Here is a 27,402-nt window from a genome sequence, read left to right as displayed (position 1 = left end):
TTGGATACCGTGGTGGACTGGTTTGGTTTGAGGTCCACTTCACTTATCGTCTCAGTAGTAAGGACTTTACAAGTCTCCTCTACAGGTACTCTGAAGATGGTGTCATACTGTTGATGAACTCCTCCGAGCCATCAGACCGACATTCAGGCTCTCTTCTGGCTACACGAGTGGACTACCAGGACAGTCGCTTCCGGCTGAGGAACTTGTCTGAGTTGGACAGCGGACACTATCTTACTGAGCGCTGGAGAAACGGTATACTCAGAGACAGCAGAGTCCATGAGTTGACTGTTTGCGGGAACCATCTTAAGTCAGCTGTGGAAATGGATGACAAGACTGAGTGGGTGGTGGAAAACTTCAACATAAAACAGGGTGACAGACTGATGGTGTACAAGGAATCTAACTATATTGTCAATATTGACACAAAGACACTAATACTGAACACAAGCCTGGCCCTTCATGGTAAACAAGATAACGTGAGTACTGAAGGAAAGGTGTTCAGAAACAGCTCCACAATCAGCATCACAGGAATTGATTTCCGATACGGTGATTTTCATTTCCTAATTTGGTCTGGTGATCACTGCCAAGCCTATGGTACAAAAGGATTTAAAATAGGTGGATCTGGGATTTTCGGTCATGACTATATAATAGTTCCTGTGAAGACAGGTGAAAATCTCACTTTCTCTTGCGATCCTCACGTTAAGCACATGGAGGTGTTCCGCTGGGAAACCCCACTTAAAGATATTTACATTGACCGCTCCTTGTCTGCTAATCTCACAAGTGCAGAGGAAAAGGGGATGCACGTTAAGCCAGGGGGCGACAACCTCATCATCCCCTCTGTCTCAGAGGAACACTCCGGCTCTTATCGTTGTCAAGATGACTCCACCATCAACCAGGTCATTATTTGCTCAGACCTAGAAGCCTTGCACCTGACATTCTCGCCAAGGGGCAGTGTTGTCCTGGACTGCGCAACAGAGCTGAATGTAACCGAGGCCAGTTGCGAGTGTTTTCATCAGAGAGGTGTGATACCAAGTGATCTGCCTTCAGCGTCTGAGGAAACACAAGGTAGAGAGGAGCTTGTAGGTGAGAACGACATTTACATGGCATCTGGAATAAACTCCATTGAAAATGTTAATTTCTCCCTGACCCTATCGAACCTCACACTGAATGACAGCGGACTTTATCGTTGCCGTTCGTGGGGACACACTGAAGGGAAGCCTAAGTTTTGTTTTGACAGAATCTTCCACTTGACACAGAAGGACCCTTTTGGGATCGACTCCACCTTCTACAGAGTGTCCTCTTCCCTGATGGCATGTGGGCTGCTGGGGATGATCTGTGCTGTGATCTCTGTCCATCTGAGGGTCCGACAAGGAGACCAAGCTTCCAAGGAGAGACTGAGGAGAACAGCTGATAAGTCTGGACGTCCCACCAGAGAGGAGCAGAGTGGAGGTGAACCTGATGATGATGATGATGTAAATAGCGCTGAAAATATTGTTGTGGTGGTTTATGATAATGTCAGTACAGCTGAAAATATTGTCTGAATGTGGGGTCGAGCAATTTTATTTAGCCTCTGATCTGGACCAGTGTACAGGTTAAATTATATATTTAAATAAATAAATATGTATTGACTTTCCCTTAAAGTTGTCAACATTTGCCTGCTTTTTGAGAACTATTACGTTTTATTTTCTATAATTGCATAAAATATATTTTTGATTTATTGAATTTATTTTTGAATTATATTTCATTCTTTATTGTCATTGGCCACTATGCAAAATTAAATCTACAACCTGTTCAAGGTGCTATACAACCACTTTGGAGTTTGGATATATTTAGGTTGCTTCACATTTGTAAAAATGCTTATTGCTTGCGCTATGGTTGTGAAAATGCACTGTGGTGCCTTCAGATATTCCGAATAGTGTCTGAATGGCAACAAAATCTTATACAAATATGCACTGTCTGGCATATAGCCTGAGTAACATTACTCTCTCGCTCTTGTAAATGTGTGTTCATTATATACATATTTTTGTATATTTTATTGTATATTTTTAATAGCTTTTTTGTATATTTCTTACTATCCTTTCTGTTTTTACTTTTATATGTAAAGTGATTATTGTGTACTTGAGAGCAAAGAGCACCAGAGTCAAATTCCTTGTTTGTTTATGCAAACCTGGCCAATAAAGCTTATTCTGATTCTGATATTGTGGGTGTCCTTACATATCCCCTTCCATTATTAAAACATGGATTGTGTGCATTAATCAATACATAAAATGTGCATTCGTTGGCATAACCACCATTGCTTTTATTATATTGTAGTTGTACATGAGACAGTATGATAGATGGTTGGGGATATCTGCACCTCTTGGTGTATCCAAGATAACACTGTGCACATGATACACTTTAAGGCTTACTGGTCCACAATATGACAGTTCCATACATAGTTCTTTTTTGTGTGTACCGTATTTTTTATCATTATTTGTGTATAGATTTGACACAAATCCAGTCCAGTCTGTGACATTTTGCATATCAGAGGCACATTCATCAAAGTCTGAATAAATCCATATAAGAGCTAAGAGATGATGCTAACTGAACGGCATCAAGTTCCTTTTGAACAGTTTTTGTATAAGAAATGTCCTCAGTATTTATATGTAGAATGGCTCAATTAGTGCAAATCCGATTACTCAGATCAAAACCAGATCATGAAGAGAAAATGGAGGCCCAGCAGAATTAACTTCTCGCTCCAAGTGGTCCTCTGTGTGACTGCAAACAGGTCCGTGGCCAGTTAGCAGTGCTCTCAGCTCATTCCACTCCACTGCAGGGATGTGTACACCACTTCATCTTCCTCCTCTTCGTAATCATCACCACCTTCTTCTCTTTCTTCATCTTCCTGTTCCTTCTCGTTTGATTGCTGTTGTGTAGCGCAGGGTGAGCAAAGCACTACTGTCTTCTTAACGTTTGAGCCGAGTCGGGCCATCGCCAAGATGTCGCAGAGAGGAGTTGCCGTGTCCATAGCAACACAGAGGGCAATGAAATGAGCATGAAAACGGAGAGGGTCACCTGTGAAGAGAGAAATAGGACAGGTGTGCTTCTTCGTAATGTGAGTGGTGTTGGGGTGGCTAGAGTTTAACAAAGAGCCAGAGCCGTGTTCCTGTAGGTAGGCCATAGATCAATACATACAAAAAAAAAAGAGATTTCATCCAGCTTATATCTACACTCAACGGGTGGCTGATGCTGTTTGCTAACAAAAAAGTTGCTACATCTAGCGTTAGCCCATGGTGGTGAGCTCTGAAACTTACCAGGGTACACCAGGTAGTCTCCACCAAACTTTCCTGCTGAGGTCAGGCAGAACCCTCTCCTACGCAGGTCCCTGTAGACAACGAATTTCGTCTGTGAGCGCTCGTCCTGCTGCACCGGCCAGCTGGCGGCCAGGAAGTCTCGCTCGTCGCTGAGGTAACCGAGACCCGCTCGGGCAGTGCACATCTGAATGGTCATGGCAGACACAGGAAGAGAGAAGTCCCGATCCAGAGCCTCCAAGCGTTCCCGCACCGTGCCCTCTAAAACACACACACAGGTCAAGATTACTTTATAAGCTTCTGAAGAGACTCACACACAAATGAAGATTGTGATTACTCACATTTTGAGTGTTATTCTGGTTCTTTGAATATTCTCTCTAAAGCACACATGCATGCTTACCGTTCTGTGAGTCATTCATGACCCTTTCTAGAACCGCTTTCCTGTCCTGGAGTGCAAGAGCACTCTGCACTTTGTGACTGCGCTCAAGGTCCTCTTGGTACTGTTCAACTCGCTCCGAGTGGTCCTCTGCTATCTGCAGGCATAGGTCACATAAGGTCACATTTCCCAGTCCTGTGGTGCTATGCGAAAACTTTAAAAGATAACCTTCAATGTAATGTTAATGTTTAATAATCTGCATATTTTTAGCATGTCTTTTAAAATACATTTTACATACAAAAAATAAAATAGCTTTGCTACCTCTACATTTCTTGCTACTAAGACTTTTGCTTTCCCCTCTTCAGCCAGCAGACGTGCTTCCTCGTCCAGAAGTTCCAGCGGTCGACCCAGCCGAGTGTTTTGTCGTGGCTGTCGGGCAAGCGAGCCCACCAAAGATCCGATGACCCCAGCTTGTCGGGCAATCTTTAGATCGGCAACACGCCACAAAAGAGGCGTCGACCCGCACATACGGATTCCAGCTAAGGGATCCTTCTCTGATACACGGGAGACACCCATTGCGGATGTCACACAATCGCCACTATCAACTGTGTCCATTCTCTTTTTGCCATTTGTCAAGTCCATCTGTGTGACGCCGTCGGACACATCCATCAGCTATAACTTGGCGAGCAGAGTAACGCAACTTTACACTTATGGACTATCGACTATCTCGAAATCGAGACTGTGATTATAGGTACATTGTTCAGGGTCTACCATAGTTTGTATAACTTTAAATTACACTGTGTTAAGCAACTTTACATTGTAACGTTAGCCAACACGTGCATAAAACTGCTGTCAGCAACATCACGAGTCTTCAACTTTTCTTAAATTTAAGGTCTATATGACACTGAATCCAATAACGCTTACTGCATATTACACAGCAATGACATTAAGTGTTATGTATTCAGAAATGCTCCAGATTCAAATCTCCACAAGATCCAGAAAAGCCTAGCTGCATGCAGAGACTTCCCTGTTGTGCATTTGTTCTTCCTCGTTGGATTACAACCGTTAGGACAAAGTTTAGCGACATCTACTGTTCCGGAGAAGAAAATTCAGAAATGTCAAACAGGACCTGTCCCGTTGCATTTGACCTTTATTTTACTGTCTATTTGACCGATGCTTTTGTCTTCTTCTCTCTCACCTTCATTCCATGCGGTCCTTTCCCTCTTCTATCACTGTCACACCCACTCTTGAAAGAGAAAGCGACTGTGACAGTGGTGTCTCAGATAGGGAGCACAGGGGGAAGGAAACATACCATTTGCCAGCTAGGCTCCTGAATGGGGTGGCAGAGGTGACCTTCCTGGGGTATGATGTAGATGTTCCTGACAACCAGTGGGTGTGACCCCATGTGACCATGACCTCTGACCCCTTTGCCAATGCGCACCCAAAACGGCGGGTATTGCACTATATGTAACGTTATTGCAGGTAGGAGTGACACCCTTTTTGTCATTGGGTACCCCCCTTAGTGTAACCTGCATTGTGTTGACCACGCAGCTCAGCCCTGCACTGTACATGAGCCCTGTCTCAAGGCATCGGGCGGGAGGTTTACCTAATGTACACACTGCACAGCAACGTACCAGCTAGCCAAGGACGGATTATGAGCCATTGGTACAGATGCGAAAAGGCCCCGCCCACAAGCCTTGATTGAGGGACCCCATTCAGAAATCCGGGATGAATAACATAACCCGTGGTATACAATAAAGGGGCCACTATAATAACATATCACATAATGTAAGCTGTTATATATGAAAAACATAACCCGTATAGTTTATGATTCATATCACTTAACATTACCCGCATTATTTGACTGAGTGGTCCCTTTCTACAGAGCCCCTAAGGGGACATGGGCAAAACAAATCTAAAGTTTAAATGCAAAACGTTAATGTGCTCACGCAAAACTTTCATGTGCTCACACAAAACCTTCATGTGTGCATGCAAAACTTTCATGTGCGCACTTGAAAAGGTTTTGTGTGAGCACCTGAAAGTTTCCTGCCAGCCATTAAAGTTCACACATCCACCTGGCGCCCAACCGTTACGCTACCCCACTTCCACCACACATTTTTAAGACTTGAAAACAGACACAGTTCAGGTTTATACGCAATGTAATTTGTATGTTGTACATTGTAGTATGAGGTATACGTTTGAACGTTTTGTTACATTTACAATAATACAATTATGAAGAAAAAAATAACTATATTACATTGTTCTGTGGTGAATGCATGGGCAATGTCATCATTGCTATTATTTTAAGATTTTAATTGTGCAAATATGTCTTACTGATCAATTTGTATGCATTTGTATGAAAAAGGACTATGGTTTTAAAATGAGTATAAAACCTAAAATTCCACTGATTTAACTTACATAAAATCAAAAAGGGTGTACTATTTGTGTGTTAGCAAGGTCTAAGGAGTAAAATGTATGTATTCAAATTGTTAGAAATATTTGGGATTAACAGGTGAATGTAACAATTCTGATAACCAGACACCCCCGTCCCCCGGATCCTCTGCCAGCCCCCCGTAGTATAGCCTACACAACACTCCATGCACTGCAGCTATTGGCAAAGAGCAAGGTAAGGCAGACGCAAACAACGCACAATGCATACATCAATAACATAAAGGTCGTTACAATAATAAGAGGTTTTCCAGTATTTTATAGGCTAATATTTAAAATGTCACATATTCACACTAATAGGGTGTTTCTGCAACAACGGGGATTCTAGTCCCAGTTGTGAAATTTTAGATTTATTTTTTAAAATGTTCATATGATGCTTCATAATGCACACTGTGTGATTATACATCATGACATAAAAAAAATATGTAAAGAAATTTAGATTTAATTTTTATGCTAAGCAATATGCATGGGTCAAAAGACTTTTGTTCATGTCTCTCAACTGAGGTCTCAATATTGAAAGACATAGAACAAGGTAATTCAATTGCAAAATAACATTATTTCAAATTAAATTGTTAAAATTAAATTAATTTAAATTAAAAGAAATATTGCTCTAGACCATATTTAATTTGTTCATTACTCTTTGCTTATATGATTTTTTAAAATCAAAATGCACCTGTCCCTCCTTTTCACATCATTATATATACATATTTAGGAAAATCAAAAGTGACCATACAGTAGTTGCACCCAATAGTGAATATAGGAGGTCAAAAACAAGGAGAGGATTTAGAACGATTTTGTTTAATTTAATGAATGAATTTCTGTTGGTTTGTAATTCTTGTGTGAAAAACATATATCTCTTTATTCTTGTGAGTAAGTTTGATGAGGACTTTTCATATTCCTTCTCTACAATTCCTGCTCAGATTCCTACTAATTAAAGACCAGACAAAAACATATAATTATTAAAAGCCATTATTTAAATGTACAACAATGAAAACAATATATCAGACAGCATACACCATACACAATAACATGTGTAAAGAATAGAAAATGTAAAAAAAAACATAATTTACTTAGTATAAATTAGTTTTTTTCTCCCTACAAGTCTTATAACTACATTCAGTTGTAATGACAAGTCCTGCATTTGGTGCTAAATTTATTTAGCCCTTCTCAAGATCCTGCTCAGCCTCTGCTGAAAAAAGAAACAAGTTAAAATTCTCAATCACAAGAAAGTGTTCTCAATGATCACAGCCTGGGGGGCCTTCTCCTCTGCATTGCCACTAGGTGGCGCCCCATCACCCACACCAGCTTTCTTTAGGGATGTGCAGCACATCTTATCCAAACACTCCTTCCTACAGGACAGACTGCAGGGCCAATCCTTAGCTTGATTACCAGGCACAGCTGGCAAGGCTGGCTCTCCGTTTAGACTCTCAGTGGCAGTCTCCGGCTGGACCGTACACATGCTCACTCCGGCTCTGTGTAGCGTTTCCATCACCCCGGCAACAACCTTATCCGGCCCCTCCCGCCAGCAGTGAGCATTCACGTGCACGTGTACGGAGGCCACCAGGCAGCTCTCGGTCAGCTGCCACACATGGAGCTCGTGCACGCCTTCCACGCCGCGCACGGCCATGAGCCCGTGCCGGAGATCTGGCACGCTGAGGCCCGGGGGGCAGCTCTGCAGCAGCATCAGACCCAGGCGACGTACCTCGGGCAGGGCACAGGCCAGAAGCACCAGCACGGCCATCGTGGACAGCGCAGGGTCCAGGTAGACCCTAGAGCTGCAAGACTCCAGCGGGTGGTGACAGTCAGGGCTGCTCAGTAGTGCGGTCAGTGCGTTGGCGAGAGCCAGGCACGGGCACAGCAGGTCACGGAGGATGGTGGTGAGAACCCGGCTTAGACAGCTGCTCTGATGACCTCTGAGTGGTGCATTGTAGGGTACTGACAGAGAAGGGACACATAGGCTTGCTGGATATCCTGGCAGAGAGACAGAGAGAAAAATTGAAGTCTTGATGAATACAAATACAATATCCATACTTATACTACTAATACAACTATTTATGTACTAAACCTATTTTATGAACTTCCATAAACTTATACAAACTTTTTTGAGGAGACCATTCAACTGTTTTTTTGTCTGATGTCTATAGTGTGTTTGTTGCCTTTCTTTCGGCCAGGCTGACACTGCAAATGCCACACTAACTCCCTCAGATTCTTACACAAATGGCTAGTGTTACAATGTCCCTCTCTCGCCACTGCTTATGAGCAAAGTTTCTTTGCTGTCAAACCATACTTTTCCCAAATGTCAGAGCTTGATATCTGTTTCTCTAAACTCCCCATACCCTAAAAGATGAGACGCTTGGAGGATTTGTATTTGTTCACATTGTTAGGTCTGATGGTAGTGGCATGGCAACGTAAGAATTATCCCAGCCAGGTCGCCAATAAATTTGAATGGCTATTGAGTGTGTTAGACTAAAGCACAAAAGTAAGCCAGAGAAGTATTTTTAAGCTTGAAACTGCTCTTGACAGGACAAGGTATCCCCAAGAGCAACTCACTTGACGTGAATAAAAGTGAACAAAAATGACTCTAGAAATCAGAAACTAAAGCTGGCAGAAGTCACTTTAGAGCCGTATGTTTAATCCATGATCTCTTAAGAAAAAGTGACTTGTAGTAACCTAATCAGTAGCATATGCTAACAAAATAAGGTTTTTTGGCTACCAGTGCCCTCCAGGTGAACTGCAAGTGATAGGTGACAGGCTTTCCTCACCGGTGTGGCCAGTGCTGTACATAGGAACCTGTGACGGAACATTGGTTAGCTCAAGAGCCCTGGAGTTGGACTGAAGATGTTCCTTCGGTTCTGAAGAGGATGACCTCTCGTGTTGTTTATTAGACCCCAGAGAGTCAGTGGTTGTTGGGGTCACAGAATCGCTGTCGGGATCCAGAACACTGGGTGCGCCAGGGTTACAGAACAAAAGGGACCCGTCTTGAAGAGCTCCCTTCACCAACCCGTCTTCTGTGGCTTTTGCCACAGCTACAGTACAACGAGCCAGATTAGTATGATTAAAAAACAAACACTTCACACAAGCATCAAATTTAAAATGCATCTACTTCAGCGTGGCTGGCATTATCACTCCTTCATTTTCACATTTACTAATATGTGAAATTAAGTATTGAAAACAGGACAATTTATGGTTCATAATGTAGTCCAGTTCATAATGATGTCAGGTCTGATTGTCTGCTACATTTCTGGGTATTCAGCAGCTATCAGCAATGGGCAGTAATGCACCTAATGCCGAAATGAAAATCTGAAATTTTACTCAACATGAAATTGTGTTACTTACTTTTGCTGCCATGGCAGAAATAGAAGCAGAATATTAAGTTGCTGCACAAGCTTTTTTACTGACCAATAAAAGATACACTGATAAAAAGATGAAGACACACAATAAAAAAAACAAATAAAAAAAAAACAATTGTTACCTTACCTCTCTCACCTGACCCTAAGCCAAGGTGCTCAGACGCAGACCCTGCTGGCCTGAGCGTCGGTCGAGCCCAAGCGAGGCCCAGCACGGCGGCGTTGAAGAGCAGACTGAGGGCGCTCGCTGCTGTGGCCAGGATGGGTCTCTGGATGGGATGTGGCTGGAAGACGTGGCTGAGAATCTCCAGTGTGACCGACACGCACAGGGAGGCCACGAGCAGCGCCGACACCAGCGCGCCGAACGGCTGGACACGAGACGGCATGACGCACGAGAGAGCGGAAGTGGGGTCACAGCCCAGAGTAGGGATGGGTCCGGCAGAGGACACGATGTTAAGGTCGGGGCGAGGGCTGCTGGGGGGAGAGGAGCTGGGATGGGGACAGGAAGTGATGTGTGAGTTTGAGGAGATGATGTGAGGAGACGGGGTCAGAGAAGGAGACGCCAGAGAGGCCAGAGGAGGGGGAGATGGAGGAGGAGTGTGCGCAGACCAGGGCTGCTGGAGCGACAGGTGGAGGAGGATGTAGAGGGTGTGGAAACCGTCCACCATGTTGATGAGGCAGTTGCAGAGGCGGCTGACGACGATCTCGAACAGGAGAAGCAGCAGGGTCAGTCCCAGCATGCACTTGTGCCCGATGCCCCTCCACAACCTCACATGCCCATCCATGGCACCTAATGGACACCGGTAAGATTCACGTAAGTAAAAAGTAAGGAAATTTGACAGCTGATTCACACAGAATCTTCCAGTGCAATAGGTTACCCAAATGTTCTCTTCAAAGGAGGCACACACACACTCCACACGGCAGTACCATAAATAAATTACTCTTTGGACAGTGATCAGATTTTTTTTTTACAAATAACTGACACCAATTGTGGTGCAGAACAACTGTGGCATAACAAATAACAACATTGTTTCAAACAGTGATAACTTCATAACTTGAAGCTTCCATTTCGCTTGAAGAATTTCCTAAGAACAAGGTCTAGCACAGGATGGGCCAAGATTCAAGGTTGCCTAACGGTTTCTCTATGGCAATCGCAGTTAGACTAGGTGAAAATCCATAGTGCCTCTTGCCTAACTGTACGTGTCCATACCACAATTCGGGGGGTAGGGTGGGGGGTCTGAATAGTACTGCAACATGTAGGCTAAACAGGAAATTCAATGTGATCCTCTAAAATTCTAGAATTATTGAAGAATGCTTAGGAGTGAATAGTGTTAAATCACCTGTTGCATAGGCACGCACATGGATGGTGCTTCATATGGCTACGCGAGGCACTGCAATAGTGATCTGACATTTCACATGTTTGATACCAAAACAATATACCAGGCTACACTTCCTATAATCCAAATGATAAATTGTACAAACCAACCTTTTTTAGTAATGGAATTCCGTTTTGTGATTACCGGCAGCGTATCTCGACGGGAGGGTCCTTGCGTTTCCTTCGACAGTCTGGCAGACAAACTTTCTTTGCCGGTGGTAAGCGCCCTCCGCGGACCATCATGTCCCACGCCCACCCAACTCCCCCTGTTCTAATCGCTGTCATGTGAGTGAATCTTTTTTCGTTATCCTCTCTTATCCTCGGGTTTCTTTGTTATAATCCCGTTAAGGGCCACCGCCATCAAAGTCTATCAGACCCTGTTTCCAGACGTTCTGGACTTTCTATGGGACTGGGTGATCGCTTGAGCATCCCCTTAAAACGAGTAGGTTGATGTTGATGACAATTGCTGATAGAGCAATGCAATGTGCTGGCTTCCCCCCTATACAAACTGATTTGACTACATTATGATTGATTAGACTCATAATGTAATCAGTTTATATAGAGGGAAAGCATATTGTTCTACACTGTAAGAAATTTTCCCGTAAAAAAACAGGAATCAACTGGCAGCAGAGTTTCCAGGAGATTCCTGTTATTTAACGGTGCCCTGGTTTAACATTAAGTTAATGTAAAATAACAACATTAATTTCCTGTAAATTAACAGGAAACAACTGGCAGGATTTCCAGGAGCTTCCCGTTGTTTAACGGCAGACTACCATAACATTAAATTCCTGTATAACAATTTTCATGTTGGGTAACAAGAAAAAAATTTGATCTTCACGTTAGTTACACAACAGGTCTTTATTTTTTTACAATTACAGGAAACAAGTGCCATATATTGAGTTCATCCACTCTCAAATCAACATTTTAAAGATAAAAATCCATGTTTTCACATCAGTTACTTATTTGTAATTTAACAGATATTTTATTTCACAGCACTTACTTGACAGTCTAACAGTAAAGTAATCTTTTTGAAAGATGAAGGGACATGAAGCAAGATAGTAATTTTGGAAAATGTAGACTGACTATAATCGTATTTCAGGATCAGGGAATAAGACACAGAAGAATGATCATGGAAAATAAAAACATCGCATTAGGCTCGTGTATCATGTATGAATGTAAAATGTAGATACATAGTAGTATTTTGAAAATCGGATTTCAAAGAACAGGCAATAAGACACAGAGGAATTACAATGGAAAACAAAAACATTTCATTAGGCCCGTTTAAAATGTAGACACGCTATCTAGTTGTATTTTGAAAATCGTATTTCAAAAAACAAGGAATAAGGTACAAAAGAATTATCATGAAAAACAAAAACATCGCATTAGGCTCGTGTATCACGTATGAATGTATATATTCACGTATGAATGTATATATTCTCTAGTTGAATTTCAAAAATCGGGAATAAGGTACAAAAGAATTATCATGGAAAATAAAAACATCGCATTAGGCTTGTGAATCACATATGTATGTAAAATGTAGACATGTTATCTACAGTAGTACTATTTCAAAATGAAATAAGATACAGAATAATTATCACAGATAATTATCAATATCATTGCATCGCATTGGGCTTGTGTACATGTGAGAATGAATAAACTGACAGATTATGTCCAGAAGAATTTAAAGTACAGAGATGAGTATAAATGATAATCAGGGAGGAAATCAAGTAACATTCATGAGAAATCAAGTATAACATTCACTTTACTTATTAGTGATTGTTCTTAAGCTTCTTCTGGGCCTTTTTTCTGTGAGAGAGAGAAAGAGAGAGAGAAAAAGAGAGAGTGTTACAAAAACTGATAGGGTACACTAGGATTCATGTAGAGGAAAATTGTGCCAAAGTGAATGAATCGGATGTGAATTTGTAACGTTAACACACTTTCTCACAATGAAATTAACTGACATTTATTACTTACTGTAACAGCATTTATATTTGATTGAATCAGTTGTATGAAGTAGAAGTATAGTGTTCTGTGGTTATTACAGCAGTACTATGCATGATTGCTCTCTACAGAGGGTGTAATCCTGCATAGTAGTGCTTATAACTACATAGTAGACTACTACACAACCCCCCCAATACATACCACACATAAAACAAATTCTGGTTCGAAAGTGTGACATGAACTTACCTCTGGATGAATTCAAGGGTGCACGCTGCCTCCTCCTGATACTGCAGATTCAGAATGTAGAAGGTGGAGAAACATGTCGCAAGGCCTGTTAGAAATGTGGCGAGGTTGGACCCTTCACAAACGATTAAGGATTCAATGCTGACCATCCACTTTTGATGATTACCTTGTAGTTCACCTGAAAAAAATAATTTATCATATTCAATTTAAGATATAGATCCACATGTCAACTATGATTAGATTCATTTTAGGATTTTGTCCAAACAAAATTCAATACAGAAAAAAAAACATTTAGTGTTCAAAAGTTGATTTAAATATGTAATATGTTGATCATTATTACTCTAGTGAATGAAAACAAACATACCTAGTAATATCAGGCGAGGCGTCACAGGTAGGCTTGGAAGACTCAACATCAGCTACGGTTGCACATCCCTTAGCAAAAGAAAAGAAAGGCACTCAACAACTCTTCGTGATGTGTGTGTGTGTGTGAGTGAGAAAGTGAATGTAATCTCTGAGTGTGTGTGTATGTATGTAAGGAGTGAGTGAATGAGTTGTCTGCAAGGTGAGTATGAAAGGTGTGTGTGTGTGTGTGTCTGCCGTTGAATTATTAAAAGTGATGAGGCGGGTGTGATAAGATGTTTGTGTGAGGAATGTGTGTGCAAAGTAAGGGGGCTTGCTTTTGAAATAGTGTCCGTCTTATCAAAACCACATTGTTTATGGTTTCTATACATGTGCGTCGAAAGACCTAGATAGATAAATAGATAGATAGATAGATAGATACTTTATTGATCCCCAGGGGAAATCCAAGACCTGCATGTCTCTTAAATTTTATTTGGCAATCTGGAACACAGCATGGAAGGTCTATATTGGGTATATTGTCATGAATTTAGGTATGGCTCACATAAATAGACGCAGTGGACTGATGCCCACATATCTGACATGCAAACATCTTCCTGTTGCATGCCGCTAGCTCAAATGAACTCGGGAGGAATACCATACGCGTGTCAGGCAACCACCTCTGCTATGGAGAGCTAGCTAGGCTACTAACTATCATTAGCTTTCTAAACTGAAGAACTTAACACAACTTTAAGTAATTACCAGCACGGGCGAAATCCATGCATACAAGTAAACACTGAAAGCAGCAGTCAACACTGATCCGTTTGTGCCATATTGTTTATTTGGCCACTGGTTTATTAAACTGATGATGCTAAGCAGACTTAGCTAGCAAGCACGTGTTATAGCAGGTAAATCCCGCGAGCTAAACTTTCAAAAACTACGCATACCCTACACATACCAATACATTTAGATGGCTCCAGATTGCAATGAAGAAACGTAAAATTTGATCGACAAGTGTAGTGATAACGATAACGCATGGCTTAAGAAGGGCGAAAGCGCGGTCTTGGCTAGCTGAATAGCACTAGCACTAACTTCGTTTCAGCAGGTTAACATTCAGAGATGTTGTATTATACAACTTAATATAAACATGACCAGTGTGCTTTCAAACGTTGTATTTCTGGTCAAAGGTGACAGATAAACTCACCTTATTGTGTTGATAGCTTTCGATGGGTTTGGGTATGATTCCAACGTATCGTCTTCTCTCAGCAGACAGCTTCCCATCACCAGAACGAAGGTAACGTTAATAGATAACAGGAAGTACGTGTGTTCCAGAATAAACATTACGGGCGTGGTAAATAACAGTGTTGGAGCCTGATTTTACATATTTGTCTTACTAATGACCGGAAAGTCCTGTTTATTAAAGAAAACCGGTGAATAATGTTGGAATCTGGGTGTAAATTTACAGAAACTTTTTACAGTGTATCAGCATTGTTTAGCCTAATTCAACAGACTATACCCTAGTGATTTAGACTGTAGGCCTAATCAACCAGATAATGTTATCTAGTTACAGACTAAGCTACTATATTTCATTTAGCCTAGGCCTAGCTTACATGTAATTTGCCTCCGGACCAAAAATGAGGCACCCATGTCATTCAAGATAGCGTGCAGCTCTGTCCTTTCATAAATTCTGCCTGTGGACAGCCCTCCCGGATATGTCCTTATAGATATTTCGAATAGAACAACTGTGATATAAAGATAACAAATTAAATTTGGGGTGACAAGACGGAAAAGCCTCTTTCAGCATTAAACAAACACCAGCGCGCATTCCATGAGACCACGGAGAACTGCTGGAGGGCCCGCGAGGAAGTTTTTGATAATTTGCCATAGTGGTTGTATAACAACTGCCTAAAAGACATTTCGGCTAAAATACATTTGAACGTTCCAAACGGCGAGGATAGAGTGTAGACTGCAAATAAATAAAAATCCCTATAGCCTAAACTTGACTATAAGTAGCCAAAACCACTCTCTAACTTTATGAACCAGCATACCATGGTTAGAGAGGACCATAGGTGAACAGGCTACGTGATATCCAGTTTTCAAGCAAATAAAACCTATGAATCATGATTACATTTTAGACAACATATTTCACTTGGTAAAGCCTACACCATTATGAACATCTTGCATGCATACATTTCTTACCAGGATGATAATTATGCTCTTTTTAAATGATAGCCAAAAAAAACACTCAGGCTCTACATCATCCTTAGAAACAAGCCCAGACACGCATGTAACTCTCCAGTGGTCACCAGCATCCAACCCAGAGGTCCCAATGTCGTCACTGCCTGGTCAATTCGGTGTACAGGACGGAGAATCTTCAGAGATACTCAAGCACAATGTGAATCTTAGGATGCATTGAACTATTTGTTAGCCTGCTCAAATGGATATGCAGACAGGGCTTCAGTATAGGGTATAAGGGATGCTGGCATATCCCATCCCTTTTTTTTCCCAGTCTCTGCATCAAATCCAGCATATTTCCTTGGCCTGAAAAAAAAAACAGTCCAAGCAAAATCCAGTAGGCCTATAGCCCAATATATGGATGTAGGCCAAATACATGGATAATCAGACACAGAGAGAAGTTTCTACCTTCTAAATTATTCTGTGTAGAAATGCATTAAATGAAATTAGGATTTACCTGAAGCTCCCTCATAGTCCATAGCACAACAGCAAGTGTGACTGAAACGATTCATTCAACAGCATAGCACACCGTTGGACACATCCTTTATTGCAGTTAGAGTGTGTACCAACATCACATTTTACGCATTAGGCTATTTGTTTACCGGCAGGAAGCTATCACATCGATTGCACTTGTCCCTGTGATATTTTGCTTTACATGCACTGTATAATTGTACATGGGGGCAATTACCAAGATTTCGGGTGACCCCCCCCCCCCCCCGCACACCGATGTTAATCGCTAACCCAAAGTGCACACAGTGAGCTGCCGCTGCACATTCTGTGTTGCTATCTTCATTATCTGTTAATGGTTAAGATCATATTTTGTGTTTGTCTCGAACACCTCCGGTTCTCCGACCCCTCACCCCACCCCCCACAAAAGTGATTCAAGTTTCAGGGTTTTTTTTGCTGAGGTGGTCAGTATCAGTGGTCAGCCTGCTGTGCAGAGTAAAATGTCCCAGGTCAGGAGGGCTAGATCTTTCCATGTAGAGTTCAGTTCAGAGTCTCACACAATGTGCCCATGGAGAGAGAGGAGCTGAATCTCAAGTCCTTTTTGAAGGAAAAAAAGTATGATGTCTTCTTTGCTTAAAGTTTAAGTAGCTTTTGATAACAGAGATAACATCTTTTTTGGCGATTGGTGTAAAAGTCAGATATGAGATTAGGTTATTTAAATCACAGTGTTAAATGTGAAAAGGGTTAGAGTAAGTTCAATTATTTATTCCAAATGCATTGTGTGCATGTAAGTCACATGAAAATATAAACATGACCAGGTCAGTCTAGACATTTCAATAGCAAACCTTTTTATTTCAATGATTAAACAATAAACCCATCACCTATCTGCCAAGTCACCCACCACACAACCATTTAACCTTTGAAACTGAGGCATGATGTTTAACTGTCCACACATCTTGCAACTATTCATTACCCATAACTAAATGAAATTGAATACAGGGAAAACATGGCATCATTCAACCAGTGACTATAATGGCAGCCCCCAACAGTCATCATTAATAAAAAGAACAAAATGGACATCTGCGTTGCTGCACTCTTTAAGCAGGCTGAGGATGATGGTCAGCAATAGCAAAGCATCAGAGAGCACAAGAGAGGAAATGAAAAACTAAAGAAAAACCCAATCGCCCCACCCTCCCCCACAGAGGTATTCCAAGAAAAAAAAATCTCAATATGAATGTATAGAGACCCCAGGCCACTGGGGGCAGCATCCTTTGATCCTCAACATGGAATGCCAGAGAAAATCCTTTGTTAAGTATTTTTTTATTGAAAAAAGGAAATATGGAAAAGGCATTCTGAGGGAAGAAATAAAGAAGGTTATTCACCCACTCGGTCATCTTTGACCCTATTTAAATTCTGCACCAAAGCAACACCTTAGTCTGAGATCAAATCAATTAAAACACTTTCCCGCCCTATCTTAGTAGTGATACCTGTATCTCAAAGGTCTGTTGACAGAAAGAACAGGTTAAGGGAAAGAAAACACACACCAATCCTGTTTCCAGACTTGTAGCCTGTGCCCTGCAATAGTAGTGTAGTTAATGGCGATTGATGTTACATTCTGAGGAATGTGGAAGTCAAGGGCCACTGGGGTTACACTATACAGTTACATAAGGGAGAGATTACAATAAGTCTCTGAATTCCATCAGCATGGGGATTACTGTAATAAGTTCCAAATAGACTAATGGACCCCACAGGAGAGAGCCAGTGAGAGGGACCCCATGGAGACCGGTTCAGGGAAAAAGAAAGAGGTTGAAGCAAGGTTCTATGACCCCAGTGCCACCCTTTGTTAGAGATGTTAGCTCCTAGAAGCCCCTCGGGGCAGAGCCAGAGCAGACGAGAATTGCTGACTTCACAAAAAATACAGGACTTTCAAAGGCCCCGCTCACTGTTACATCTGTATTAAAGTACTCAGACATTCAGAAAATTTGTCAAGGAGTATTTCAGAAATACTAATTTGCTACATCATTCTAATAGTATTTATCTAGCATGTTTTGTATAAGAACAACTAATTCAGTTTCCAGACCTTTCCCTGATATTTGCTACCATTTCATCACAATCTACATATGTTGCAGTCCATATATTTGTTATTGGCTACTTTATAACATACAATTTATGCTGTAATTGTGAAAAAGGCTCTGTGCCTTTGGACATTAACACCCAAAAATTAACTTGCCAATCTAAAATACCATTGTCATTTTATCTCATGATTCACCCTTACTCATTCATTTGACCAGGTCACTTTTAGGACATACTGGAGTTTTATTCTAGTTTGGTAGCCTAGCTTACCCAGTCTCATCATATGCATCATTTTTCACGAGGTGGAATTCATGTGCTTTTGTTCTCTGATGTGCTATAGCACTGGGTTAACTCAAGCATTGACTTTGCTAAGATAGGATAGCTAGGATAGGATAGATGTGACTGGACAGAGCCTGATCGCAATACCCCACATACTCCCCTCTAGTTCTTTTGCAGCCAAGGTCGCATGCACATTCCAGTCACACAGTTGAAAAACATTCCCCAGGACACCAATCCTATAAAAGTGAACAGTGACATAGTAAAGGATGTCTGATTAGCCGATTTCATGTTCTGGGGTATTTACTTTTACTACTTTTTATCCTGGCATCAATCTCGTGAAGCAGGTTACCCTAAACAAAGCTAGTACATACGAGGCCTGCATGTTTTCTTTAACCAATTGTTGCGTCCACTCCGTGTAAAATGTGTATTTGTCTAGATTCACTTATGTTGTCAAATAATAAAGCCAGCCCTGCCTAGCAAATCCAGATTTAACTAGCAAACCAGAAGTGGTCTGCAGTGTACCCTTTCCCTTCTTTAGGAAATGCATATCCAGGTAAACTCCAGATGCAAATTCAGTAGCTGTAAATGGAAACTGAATATTATAAGACACATTGCAAAATAAACCACGTGCCCCTTTTGAAAAACCAACAAACTCTGAAAGCATTTCTCACAGTAGGTCTCTTTCCACATGGCCGACATCTGTGACCTCTCAGATGGCCCTTTTTTTTTTTTTAACTGAGTCATACCTACTGGCAACAACATCCCATCACCATGGCAACACAATGTGTGGTAGAAACAGCCAAGCTGTGGCAACAGAAGGGGGGGGGGGGGGGGGGGTTGGGGGAGACAACAAAAAAGCAAAACTAAACAACATTTTATCAAGTTACCAAATTCACTCAGACACAGCTGCAGGAACTCCTCAGCGATTTGGGTACCATTAACATTAGCAACCAGAACCTAAAAAATGGTCAATCATTAATTTCATGTGAATGAATGACCCATCCCAGAGTACACAGGAAAAAGCAGTACCTGAGGGTTTTCCACAGCAAAGGCCTTTAAAAGACTAGCTGGTAGGAGAATTCATGATGAAGCAGTATCTAACAAATGTCATCAAACACCAGTGGGGCTTAAATGGATCGATGAATAAGGTTGCTGGTTTAGAAAAAAAAAACTACACAACCAACAAGACTATCAACACTTGGAATACACTGTGGTTGTGTAATTATCGGTACATAAGCATGTCAGAGCATCACGTATGAAGACATGAGGGGAATATGGAGAAACAGCCAGTCATAGAATTCTCATTACATGCATTTATTTGAGAGAGATAGAGAGAGAGAAACAAAAAATTACTTTTCCATACACGTCAGTGTGCTAACCAGCAATTTTTTTTCTGTCGTCTTTTTTTTTATTGATTAATTTAAACAAGTAATTTAAAAATTACTAAAAATGAAAAGCATTACAAACATGGGATTGGAGAGAGGAGGGCGGTGAGGGCAGCACAGCAATGTGAATTTATTTGGAGGCCAGTACAATCTGTTACAGAGGCAAAACACTGGGGCTGGTTTGGCTGTTACTGTATGTCTTTGAAACTGTGGCAAAACTCGCCCCCATCTGTCTGTGCCACACACACACACACACACACACACACACACACACACACACACACACACACACACACACACACACACACACACACACACACACACACACACACACACACACACACACACACACACACACACACACACACACACACACACACACACACACACACACACACACACACACACACACACAGCAAGAGAGGGAGGCTAACTCTGAAACAGCCCTGTGCCGGGGTCACTTTCATTCTGAAGAGAGCTGCAATCACACACCTACAGCAATCTGGGAGAGCAAGAACAAAAAAAAAAAAAAAAGCTACAGGAGACGTTTGCGTACACACACAAACACACGGCCATGGTATTTAAGGCCGGTGTTGGCCGCCCTCTAGGACTCCCAGAGAGGGGGCCAAAAGTCCTCGGTCCTCAACCCCAGCCAACCCCACCCAGCTCCGCACCGACCAATTGAGCCGCCTCTCCTCAGTTTGCTTTGCATCGTCTACCTCCAGACTGTGAGGCAGAATGACGTGACGTGACAGCTCCCGGACGCATCTGCGTCTCTGGACCTCCCATCACCAAGGGCTCCGCCGTGCTGACCGTGAGTGGCGTCTCCTGACGATCGACAGCGAATAGTGTTTTACTTTCTTATTAGTTTCACACACTGACATTCAATGTTGTCCGGGGAAGTGGTTGGTGTGGAGGGGGCAGGTGGGTTATTTGCTTTGAGACGGCTCTGTACAGGATATAAGACCCCCCCCCCCCCACACACACACACACACACACACACACACACATACACTCCTTGCCCGTATCTTCAACCCTTTGTTTTGGGCCGCTTCATCTCCAGCATGTCAATGTCCCAAAACCGTTTGCCCCTTAATATGCAACCAATCCCCTGTTGTATACCCCATTTATGCCAAGACAGGAAACAATCAACAAACAAGAGACAACAATCTCTAAACACAATAGTAATTGCTCTTCTGTAGAACCTGAAAATATACACCATGGAAAAAAATCTTTAAAAGCAAAAACCCAAGATTTTAATAATAATATTATTATTATTTTATAATAATAATAAAAGTAAGGAATATGGAGAAATAAATCACACAAAGAAAAAAAGGCTCATATAACTATAAAATAAATAGAAACAACTGAATCCTCAAAAGCAGCAAAAAGGGGGAAAAATAATCAAAACGCGATCAAAAAGGCAATGAGCATGTTTTAATTGTCTGCTGAACGAGTGTAGTGCCAAATGTGAAACAACAAGAGAAAGACAGAGAAAGAGCGAAAGAAAGGGAAGGAGGGAGGGTGAGAATTGTGAAAGGAGCAGAAAGACAAATCACATTCCACTAGACTCGAGTTGCTTTCTTTTCTTTTCTTACAGAGGGCAAGGCGGACTCGGTCCTGCCCTCGACTGGGACTGGGGACTGCAGGTCAGTCAGGTGATGGAAGTATCCAGAGAAAAGCTACTGTCGCGCTAAAGAATGGCCTTCCTCTGCCAAGGCAAGACCACCCTCCTTCCCCCATGCCCTCCTTTCAGCCTGTAACATTCACATTGGTTCCCGAAAAGGCTTCAGCTTCTAAGCACTGACATGTTCAAATGGAGAACCGAGAGAAAATCCCATTATAGACTTTTTTTTTTTCCTTTCTTTCTTTTTTGGCAGATCAGAGATGGCTGAGCCGGATGAGTGTTAAAAGTTCAGTCAGAAGACTTTCTCCTAAGCGTTTTGTCTCTTTCCACTGTACGGAGCTCTCTTTTTCTACACTTTGGAGGTATTCCTTCTCATGAGACAGACTTAAACTTGACTTAGCACAAGTACACCCACACACACACACACACTCACACCTTTAGACACAAGCGACACCCCCCACCCCCCCATCCCACCCTCACACTCATTTATCTGATCTATTAGTGAAACAGACGCAGAGAACGGAGTAGTGGAACCAGACGAGGAATGGGAGGATAGAGAAAGAGAAAGAGAGAGAGAGAAAGGAGGAGACACTCCATTTGAGCTTGTAGGAGTCCTGTCCAGTTAGAGCTTGTAGGAGTCCTGTCCAGTTAGAGAGGCCAGGTGCAATAACCTCTTATCACCACTGGAGGTCAGTGTTGCAATTTCAAGCCCCGACAGGTGCAGAAAGGAAAGAGAGTATGTATAGTATGTGAGGGTGTGTGTGTGTGTGTGTGAGGGTGTGTGTGTGTGTGTGTGAGAGAGAGTGTGCATGTGTCGTGTCTCTTTGGTTTTGAGCAGTGAGATATTGTCTCCTCATCTTCCTCTTCAGACAGTATTCTCTGCCTTCACTTTTTCTTTTTCCTGCCATTATTTGTATTCGTTTGCAGATCCTTCCTTTCATGGACCCCACTAGGGGAATGTAGTGATGGAAAGAGGGGTAGTGTGACAGCTTCCACAAGGTATTTCTTTTTTTTTTTAATATAAGTTGTCCTTTTTATTCTTTCATACAACTGAGTGCGTTTCTTCTGGCTGTGACTTGTAGTGTGTTCATTTCCCAGGCCATGGTGTGATCAATATTTTCTTTTATCTTTTTCATTCCTTTGTCTCTTAATCAGGGTTCATAGTGTGTGTGAGTGTGTAAATGCGCGTGTGTGTGTGTGTGTATGTATGTATGTATGTATGTATGAGTGTGTTTGTGTGTGTGTACACGCGAGTATCAATTATCATCATGTGTGTGACAGCGGCCAATGAGAGGGTGAAGAGACAGCAGGAATGATGAAGGGGGAAGAAAGTGTGTGGTTGGGTTGGGTTGGGGGGTTGTGTGCGTGGGAAGGTTGGCTTGGGGCATCAGAAGCCCAAGGCCTTGCACAGGGCCCGAAAGACATACAGACCAGCTGGTCTACAGTCACCTGAGAGAGAGAGAGAGAGAAAGAGATGGAAAGGGAGAGGGAAGGAGAAAGAAAAAGGAGAAAAAAGAGCAAAAGAGATAGACAGAAACGGGGAAACATAGAAAAATCAATTACTCTTTGTGTTTACTGATCCTGCAACTTTATATATAGTTTTAGAACAAAAGTAAAACAAAGATGAAAGGCAGTTCAAAGAAGTTCAAAATGCCAGCTGTTCAAATTTAAACACGTTTAAGAAAATATATCAAAGCTTGGAAGATGGCAACAAGCAGTTTTCCCATTGCCAAAAACGTAATGGCTGACCAGCTTTAGCTTGAGGTCACATGTATCACTCTGAACCAATCAAATCAATTATCTAACGACACCTAACCTTAGCACAATCAATTATAATAACTTACATGGAGAAGAATTGTCACTTGTCTCATAATCTTTTTTCCGTTTTAGACCTTAGTAGGTGCCGACATGATTCACTAAGACCATAACAGTGGTAGTCTAACTAAAGAAATCCGATGGTTAAGTCCCAGACCGCACTACTGGTATTGCTTTTTGTAATCTGGACTGGAATCTCCCTTTTCAGATGATCTATAAATATATATGCCACAGCTGATTGGGATCTTTTTGGGTGGGTGGGGGTCCACTGTTTAAGGGGGCTTGGTATGGAACATTTGGAAAACATGGTTTACTGTATGCAAAAGGAAAAAAAATGCTGAAGTAGGTATGCAATCTCTGTGTGAATTACCTATGACTGAGCAACAAATGCAATATACAAACACATATCATAGGTCTAAGAGAGGTAGCATACCAAATATCTAAGACACAGTGAAAACCCCTGACTGACTGAGCATGAGACAAAGAGACTGAGAATAGCATCTCATGAAGCATAGGGTAACAAGAAACTAGTACTTCTAAGTTCCAGGCATCTAAAGAAGTTTCTAGAAATGTCTGGTTCCAGTACTGTTTTGGAGGGCTCAATGACTTCAATATTACCACCTATGGAGTTATTCTACCACTTGAGTTATTTTTAACACTGTGACAGGGGGGATCGAGGAAGAATTGACACTAGAGTGTAAGCGAGAATCCAATTAGGAAGGTGTTGGCCGCCCTGTTTAACCATTCACCTACCACAACAGGAGGGTGTTGAGTGTGTGTGCATGTTGCGTGTGTGAGTGTATGTGTTACCATGGTGACAGCACTACGGGGCCTCGCGTCCGGTATCCAGGCTGGCTTCCAGCAGCAGCTCCTCCAGGTCCTGCCCGCAGTGAAGCTCTGCGGCCACTGCACACACACGCACGCACGCACACACACACACGCACACACACACACACACACACACACACACACACACACACACACACACACACACACACACATGCCAAAAGTCAATTCAATTTTATACAGCCTAAATATTACATCTGCAAGTTTGTTGAAAGAATTGAGACTAATAATACAAAGGGAAATTAAGCATTTCACTAATCATGTTTACTAGATCAATGAATGTATTAATGTGGCATGTATTAAAAACATTGCTAGTATGATGATTCTACATGACTTTCTACTCTCCCCATCTTGTTTTTCTCATTCCAGACCCCTTGCTCTATTGCACCCCTGCTGCCCTCTGTTGGTTTAGAGGGGAACTCCACTCACCGTGCTCCATGACGCAGCTGCCAGGCTTGGGCCCTTCGGGATCCAGCAGGTGCAGGGCGAATTCGGGCTTCAGTCCGTTGGGCAGGGCTGCTCCAGATGGCTCCACTGTGCCGCTCTCGCCATCGTCTGTCGAGCTCTCGTCTGGGGAGTCTCCAGACGACTCCTCTGCCTGGGGCATGTCCACGGTCGACGTAGTGACCGAAGCCTGCTCCTCCCCCGTTGGGGCGACGTGCTGCTCCTGAGCGGGCGTGGCCATTGTGGCGCCGCTGACGGCGGCGGAGGTGTTCCGAGAAGGCAGCAGGGCCGAGGAATCTGAACACTCTGCAGACAGGGGAGGAGGACGCGGCTGCGTTTGCTGATCCGAGACCAGCTGCAGCTCCGCCTCCAGCTCCGCCTCCAGCTCCGCCTCCAAGACCTGCCCAGGTGAGAGCTGCTCTGGGCTTGGACAGGAGTCAGGCTCCGCCGGTGTCTCCAGCACTACTGTCGTCTCCGGATTACCACTGACCTCGGACATCGCGCTGGGCAGGGGACACTCCTCCACAGTCTGCTGCTGCTGCTGCTGCTGCTGGGGGGGCAGGTCCTGTTCTGACGCCTGAGAGCTTTCTCGAGACTCCTGCTCTTGGGCAGCTGGCTCTGGAATCGTTTCAGAGGCCTGTGGCCCGGGCTGCTGCTCTGCTGCGATCGGCTCGCTTGCCTGCTCTGCTACCAGTGTCTGTGAATCGGACTGCGTTTCCAGGACTTGCTCTGGCCTGCTAAGTGTGTCGGTGCTGACCGGGGCAGGCTGGGGTTGCGTGTGCGTATCTGGGCTGCCCTGAGGCTGCTGCTCCGGTGGGTTTGGTGTCACTGCTGCTGCTTTTGCTGCTGTCGCTTCTGCTGCAGCTTCTGTCGCTTCTGCTTTTGCTGCTGCTTCTGTCGCTTCTGCTTTTGCTGCTGCTTCTGTCGCTTCTGCTTTTGCTGCTGTCGCTTCTGCTGCTGCTTCTGTTGCTGCTGCTGCTGTCACTTCTGCTGTTGCTGCTGCTGCTGTCACTTCTGCTGTTGCTGCTGCAGCTTCTGTCACTTCTGCTGTTGCTGCTGCAGCTTCTGTCGCTTCTGCTTTTGCTGCTGTCGCTTCTGTTGCTGCTGCTGCTGTCGCTTCTGCTTTTGCTGCTGTCGCTTCTGTTGCTGCTGCAGCTTCTGTTGCTTTGGTTGCTTCTGCTTGTCCATCAGCCGAAGGCTGGCTGAGCTCTGCAGAAACCGCCTGGCTGCTTTCCTTCAGGTCCTCGCTGACGCCCACTGCGGAGGCTGTATTTGGTTGTCTCGGTGGGGTTACACTCGAGTCGGTCTGTGCCGGGGGCTGCTGGTGTTGTAGCGCTGGGGGGTTAGGCTGCAACAGCTGCGCCCCTAGCGGGTCGGTCAGGGCTTCGGACAGCTGGCTCTGGTCTTTCTTCCGCGCAAGTGAGTCCACCTGTCCCTCCTCAGCAGGCCCGCGTGCACCCCGACGTGGAACATCCCCGCCCGAGGACGCCTGCGCTGGGCCGTGGGTGTGCTCAGCCTCTGTGGGCTTCGAGGGGGTGTCTTTGTTGGTCGGGCTGGGTCCTTGGCTCTTGCTCTGGCTCTGGCTCTGGCTCTGGCTCTGGCTCTGGCTCTGGCTCTGGCTCTGGCTCTGGCTCTGGCTCTGGCTCTGGGTCTGGGCAGCCCGATCCTGCTCCCTCCAGGACTGAAGCTGGGCCAGTAGTTGCGGCTGCTCGGGCGGGCTCTCCACGCGGGTCACCATGAAGATCTTGTGGCCGCGCCCGGGGCTGGACACGGAGATGCAGCGTCCGGGCGAGGGGGGTGTGCCGGGGGGCACCGGCGCCTCGGTGACCGTGATGGCGGACAGGGTGGAGGTCGGGGCGCGGGGCGGCATGGAGGTCGGAGGCGCGCTTCCACTGATACTGCTGCTGATTGGACCAGGGCTGCGGTGGGAGGGGCTAGCACCGGCGCTGGGCAGTTTTGCGGGCCGCGGAGCGCCTTCGTTCATCAACGACGCCCCTCGTCCGGCTGGCACGTTCTTCTCCTCCTCCTCCTCCTCTTCCTCAGTGTCCGAGTCGGAGTCGTCGATGACAGACGATGCCACCTGCGACGCGCTCTCCTTTCCCGTGTCCCCTCCGTCAGGTTTGGACTCGGCCACTCCCTCCTCACCTCCACCACCACCGCCGCCACCGCCACTCTGGTCTCCCTCGGCCACAGGGGAGGACGTGACGGCGGAGACGGTGGTGGTGGTGGTGGTGGTGGCGGCGGTGGCGGCGACGGAGGCCTCCTCGCCCTCCTCCTCGGGGCGCGGCGTCTCCTCGCTGGAGATCTCGGCCATGGAGGCCGACAGCTGCATCTTCTGCTCGGTCTCCTCGCGCTCGCGCGCCAGGATGAAGTTCCGCTTGCAGCCGTTCTGGATTTCAGCCAGCAGGGCGCGCTGTGTCTCTATGAAGCTCTTCACCTGAGAGAGACAGACAGAGACAGAGAGAGGGGGTGTAGAGAGAGAGAGAGAGAGAGAGAGAGAGAGAGAGAGAAAGAGATAGAGGGAAAAGTAGAATAGAGAGAGAGAGAGAGACAGAACACAAAAGGTGGAGAAAGTTTAATACTCCTTTATTAATTTTCTTACATGATGAAACGCACACACGTACAACGTTAACGGGAGAGAGAGAGAAGAGGGGAGAGGGGAGACTGGGGCAGAGGGAGAGAGAAAGAAAGAGGGAGGGTGATGGAGGGGAAAAACAAAGGAAGAGAGAGAGAAACTGATACATGTGCCAAACATGTGAGCAATGCAGCAGAGACGGAAAGGGCAGAGAAGGAGAGAGAGAGAGAGAGAGAGAGAGAGAGAGAGAGAGAGAGAGAGAGGGAGAGAGAGAGGGAGAGAGAGAGAGAGAGAGAGAGAGGGAGAGAGATAGAGAGAGAGAG

General features: G+C 44.1%; 2 protein-coding genes and 1 long non-coding RNA gene across 3 annotated transcripts in view; all 3 read right to left on the bottom strand.

The window, feature by feature from the left end:
• Positions 1-2,271: 2,271 nt before the first annotated feature.
• Positions 2,272-4,694, bottom strand: tsen34 (TSEN34 tRNA splicing endonuclease subunit). The gene is made up of 4 exons (XM_076281562.1): positions 3,985-4,694; positions 3,688-3,820; positions 3,291-3,548; positions 2,272-3,051 (listed from the first exon to the last, which is right to left on the bottom strand). The coding sequence occupies exons 1-4, from the start codon at positions 4,330-4,332 to the stop codon at positions 2,789-2,791; spliced, it is 1,002 nt and encodes a 333-aa protein (XP_076137677.1). The 5' UTR covers positions 4,333-4,694; the 3' UTR covers positions 2,272-2,788.
• A 6,978-nt stretch (positions 4,695-11,672) lies between these two features.
• On the bottom strand, positions 11,673-13,970 carry LOC143121832 (uncharacterized). The gene is made up of 3 exons (XR_012986543.1): positions 13,382-13,970; positions 13,021-13,195; positions 11,673-12,639 (listed from the first exon to the last, which is right to left on the bottom strand). It is a non-coding gene; the product is annotated as an uncharacterized LOC143121832 (long non-coding RNA).
• Positions 13,971-19,685: 5,715 nt separating this feature from the next.
• The window catches only part of ppp1r37 (protein phosphatase 1, regulatory subunit 37), a 50,435-nt gene continuing 42,718 nt past the window's right edge, over positions 19,686-27,402 (bottom strand). The window contains exons 11-13 of the mRNA XM_076282454.1: positions 24,490-26,941; positions 24,025-24,120; positions 19,686-22,848 (exon numbers count right to left, since the gene is read on the bottom strand). Of these exons, the coding sequence (XP_076138569.1) occupies positions 24,038-24,120; positions 24,490-26,941 (2,535 nt within the window). The 3' untranslated portion in view covers positions 19,686-22,848; positions 24,025-24,037. The remainder of the gene's footprint in view (positions 22,849-24,024; positions 24,121-24,489; positions 26,942-27,402) is intronic.

The sequence above is a fragment of the Alosa pseudoharengus genome, unplaced genomic scaffold, assembly GCF_046254945.1.
Source record: "Alosa pseudoharengus isolate Yale_2024_CS ecotype anadromous, Long Island Sound unplaced genomic scaffold, YU_APseudo_1.1 YU_APseudo_1.1_scf_13, whole genome shotgun sequence".
In the NCBI taxonomy this organism is placed as follows: Eukaryota; Metazoa; Chordata; class Actinopteri; order Clupeiformes; family Clupeidae; genus Alosa; species Alosa pseudoharengus.
Note: the sequence above shows the minus strand (reverse complement) of the source record. Positions and strands in the feature narration are given on the sequence as shown.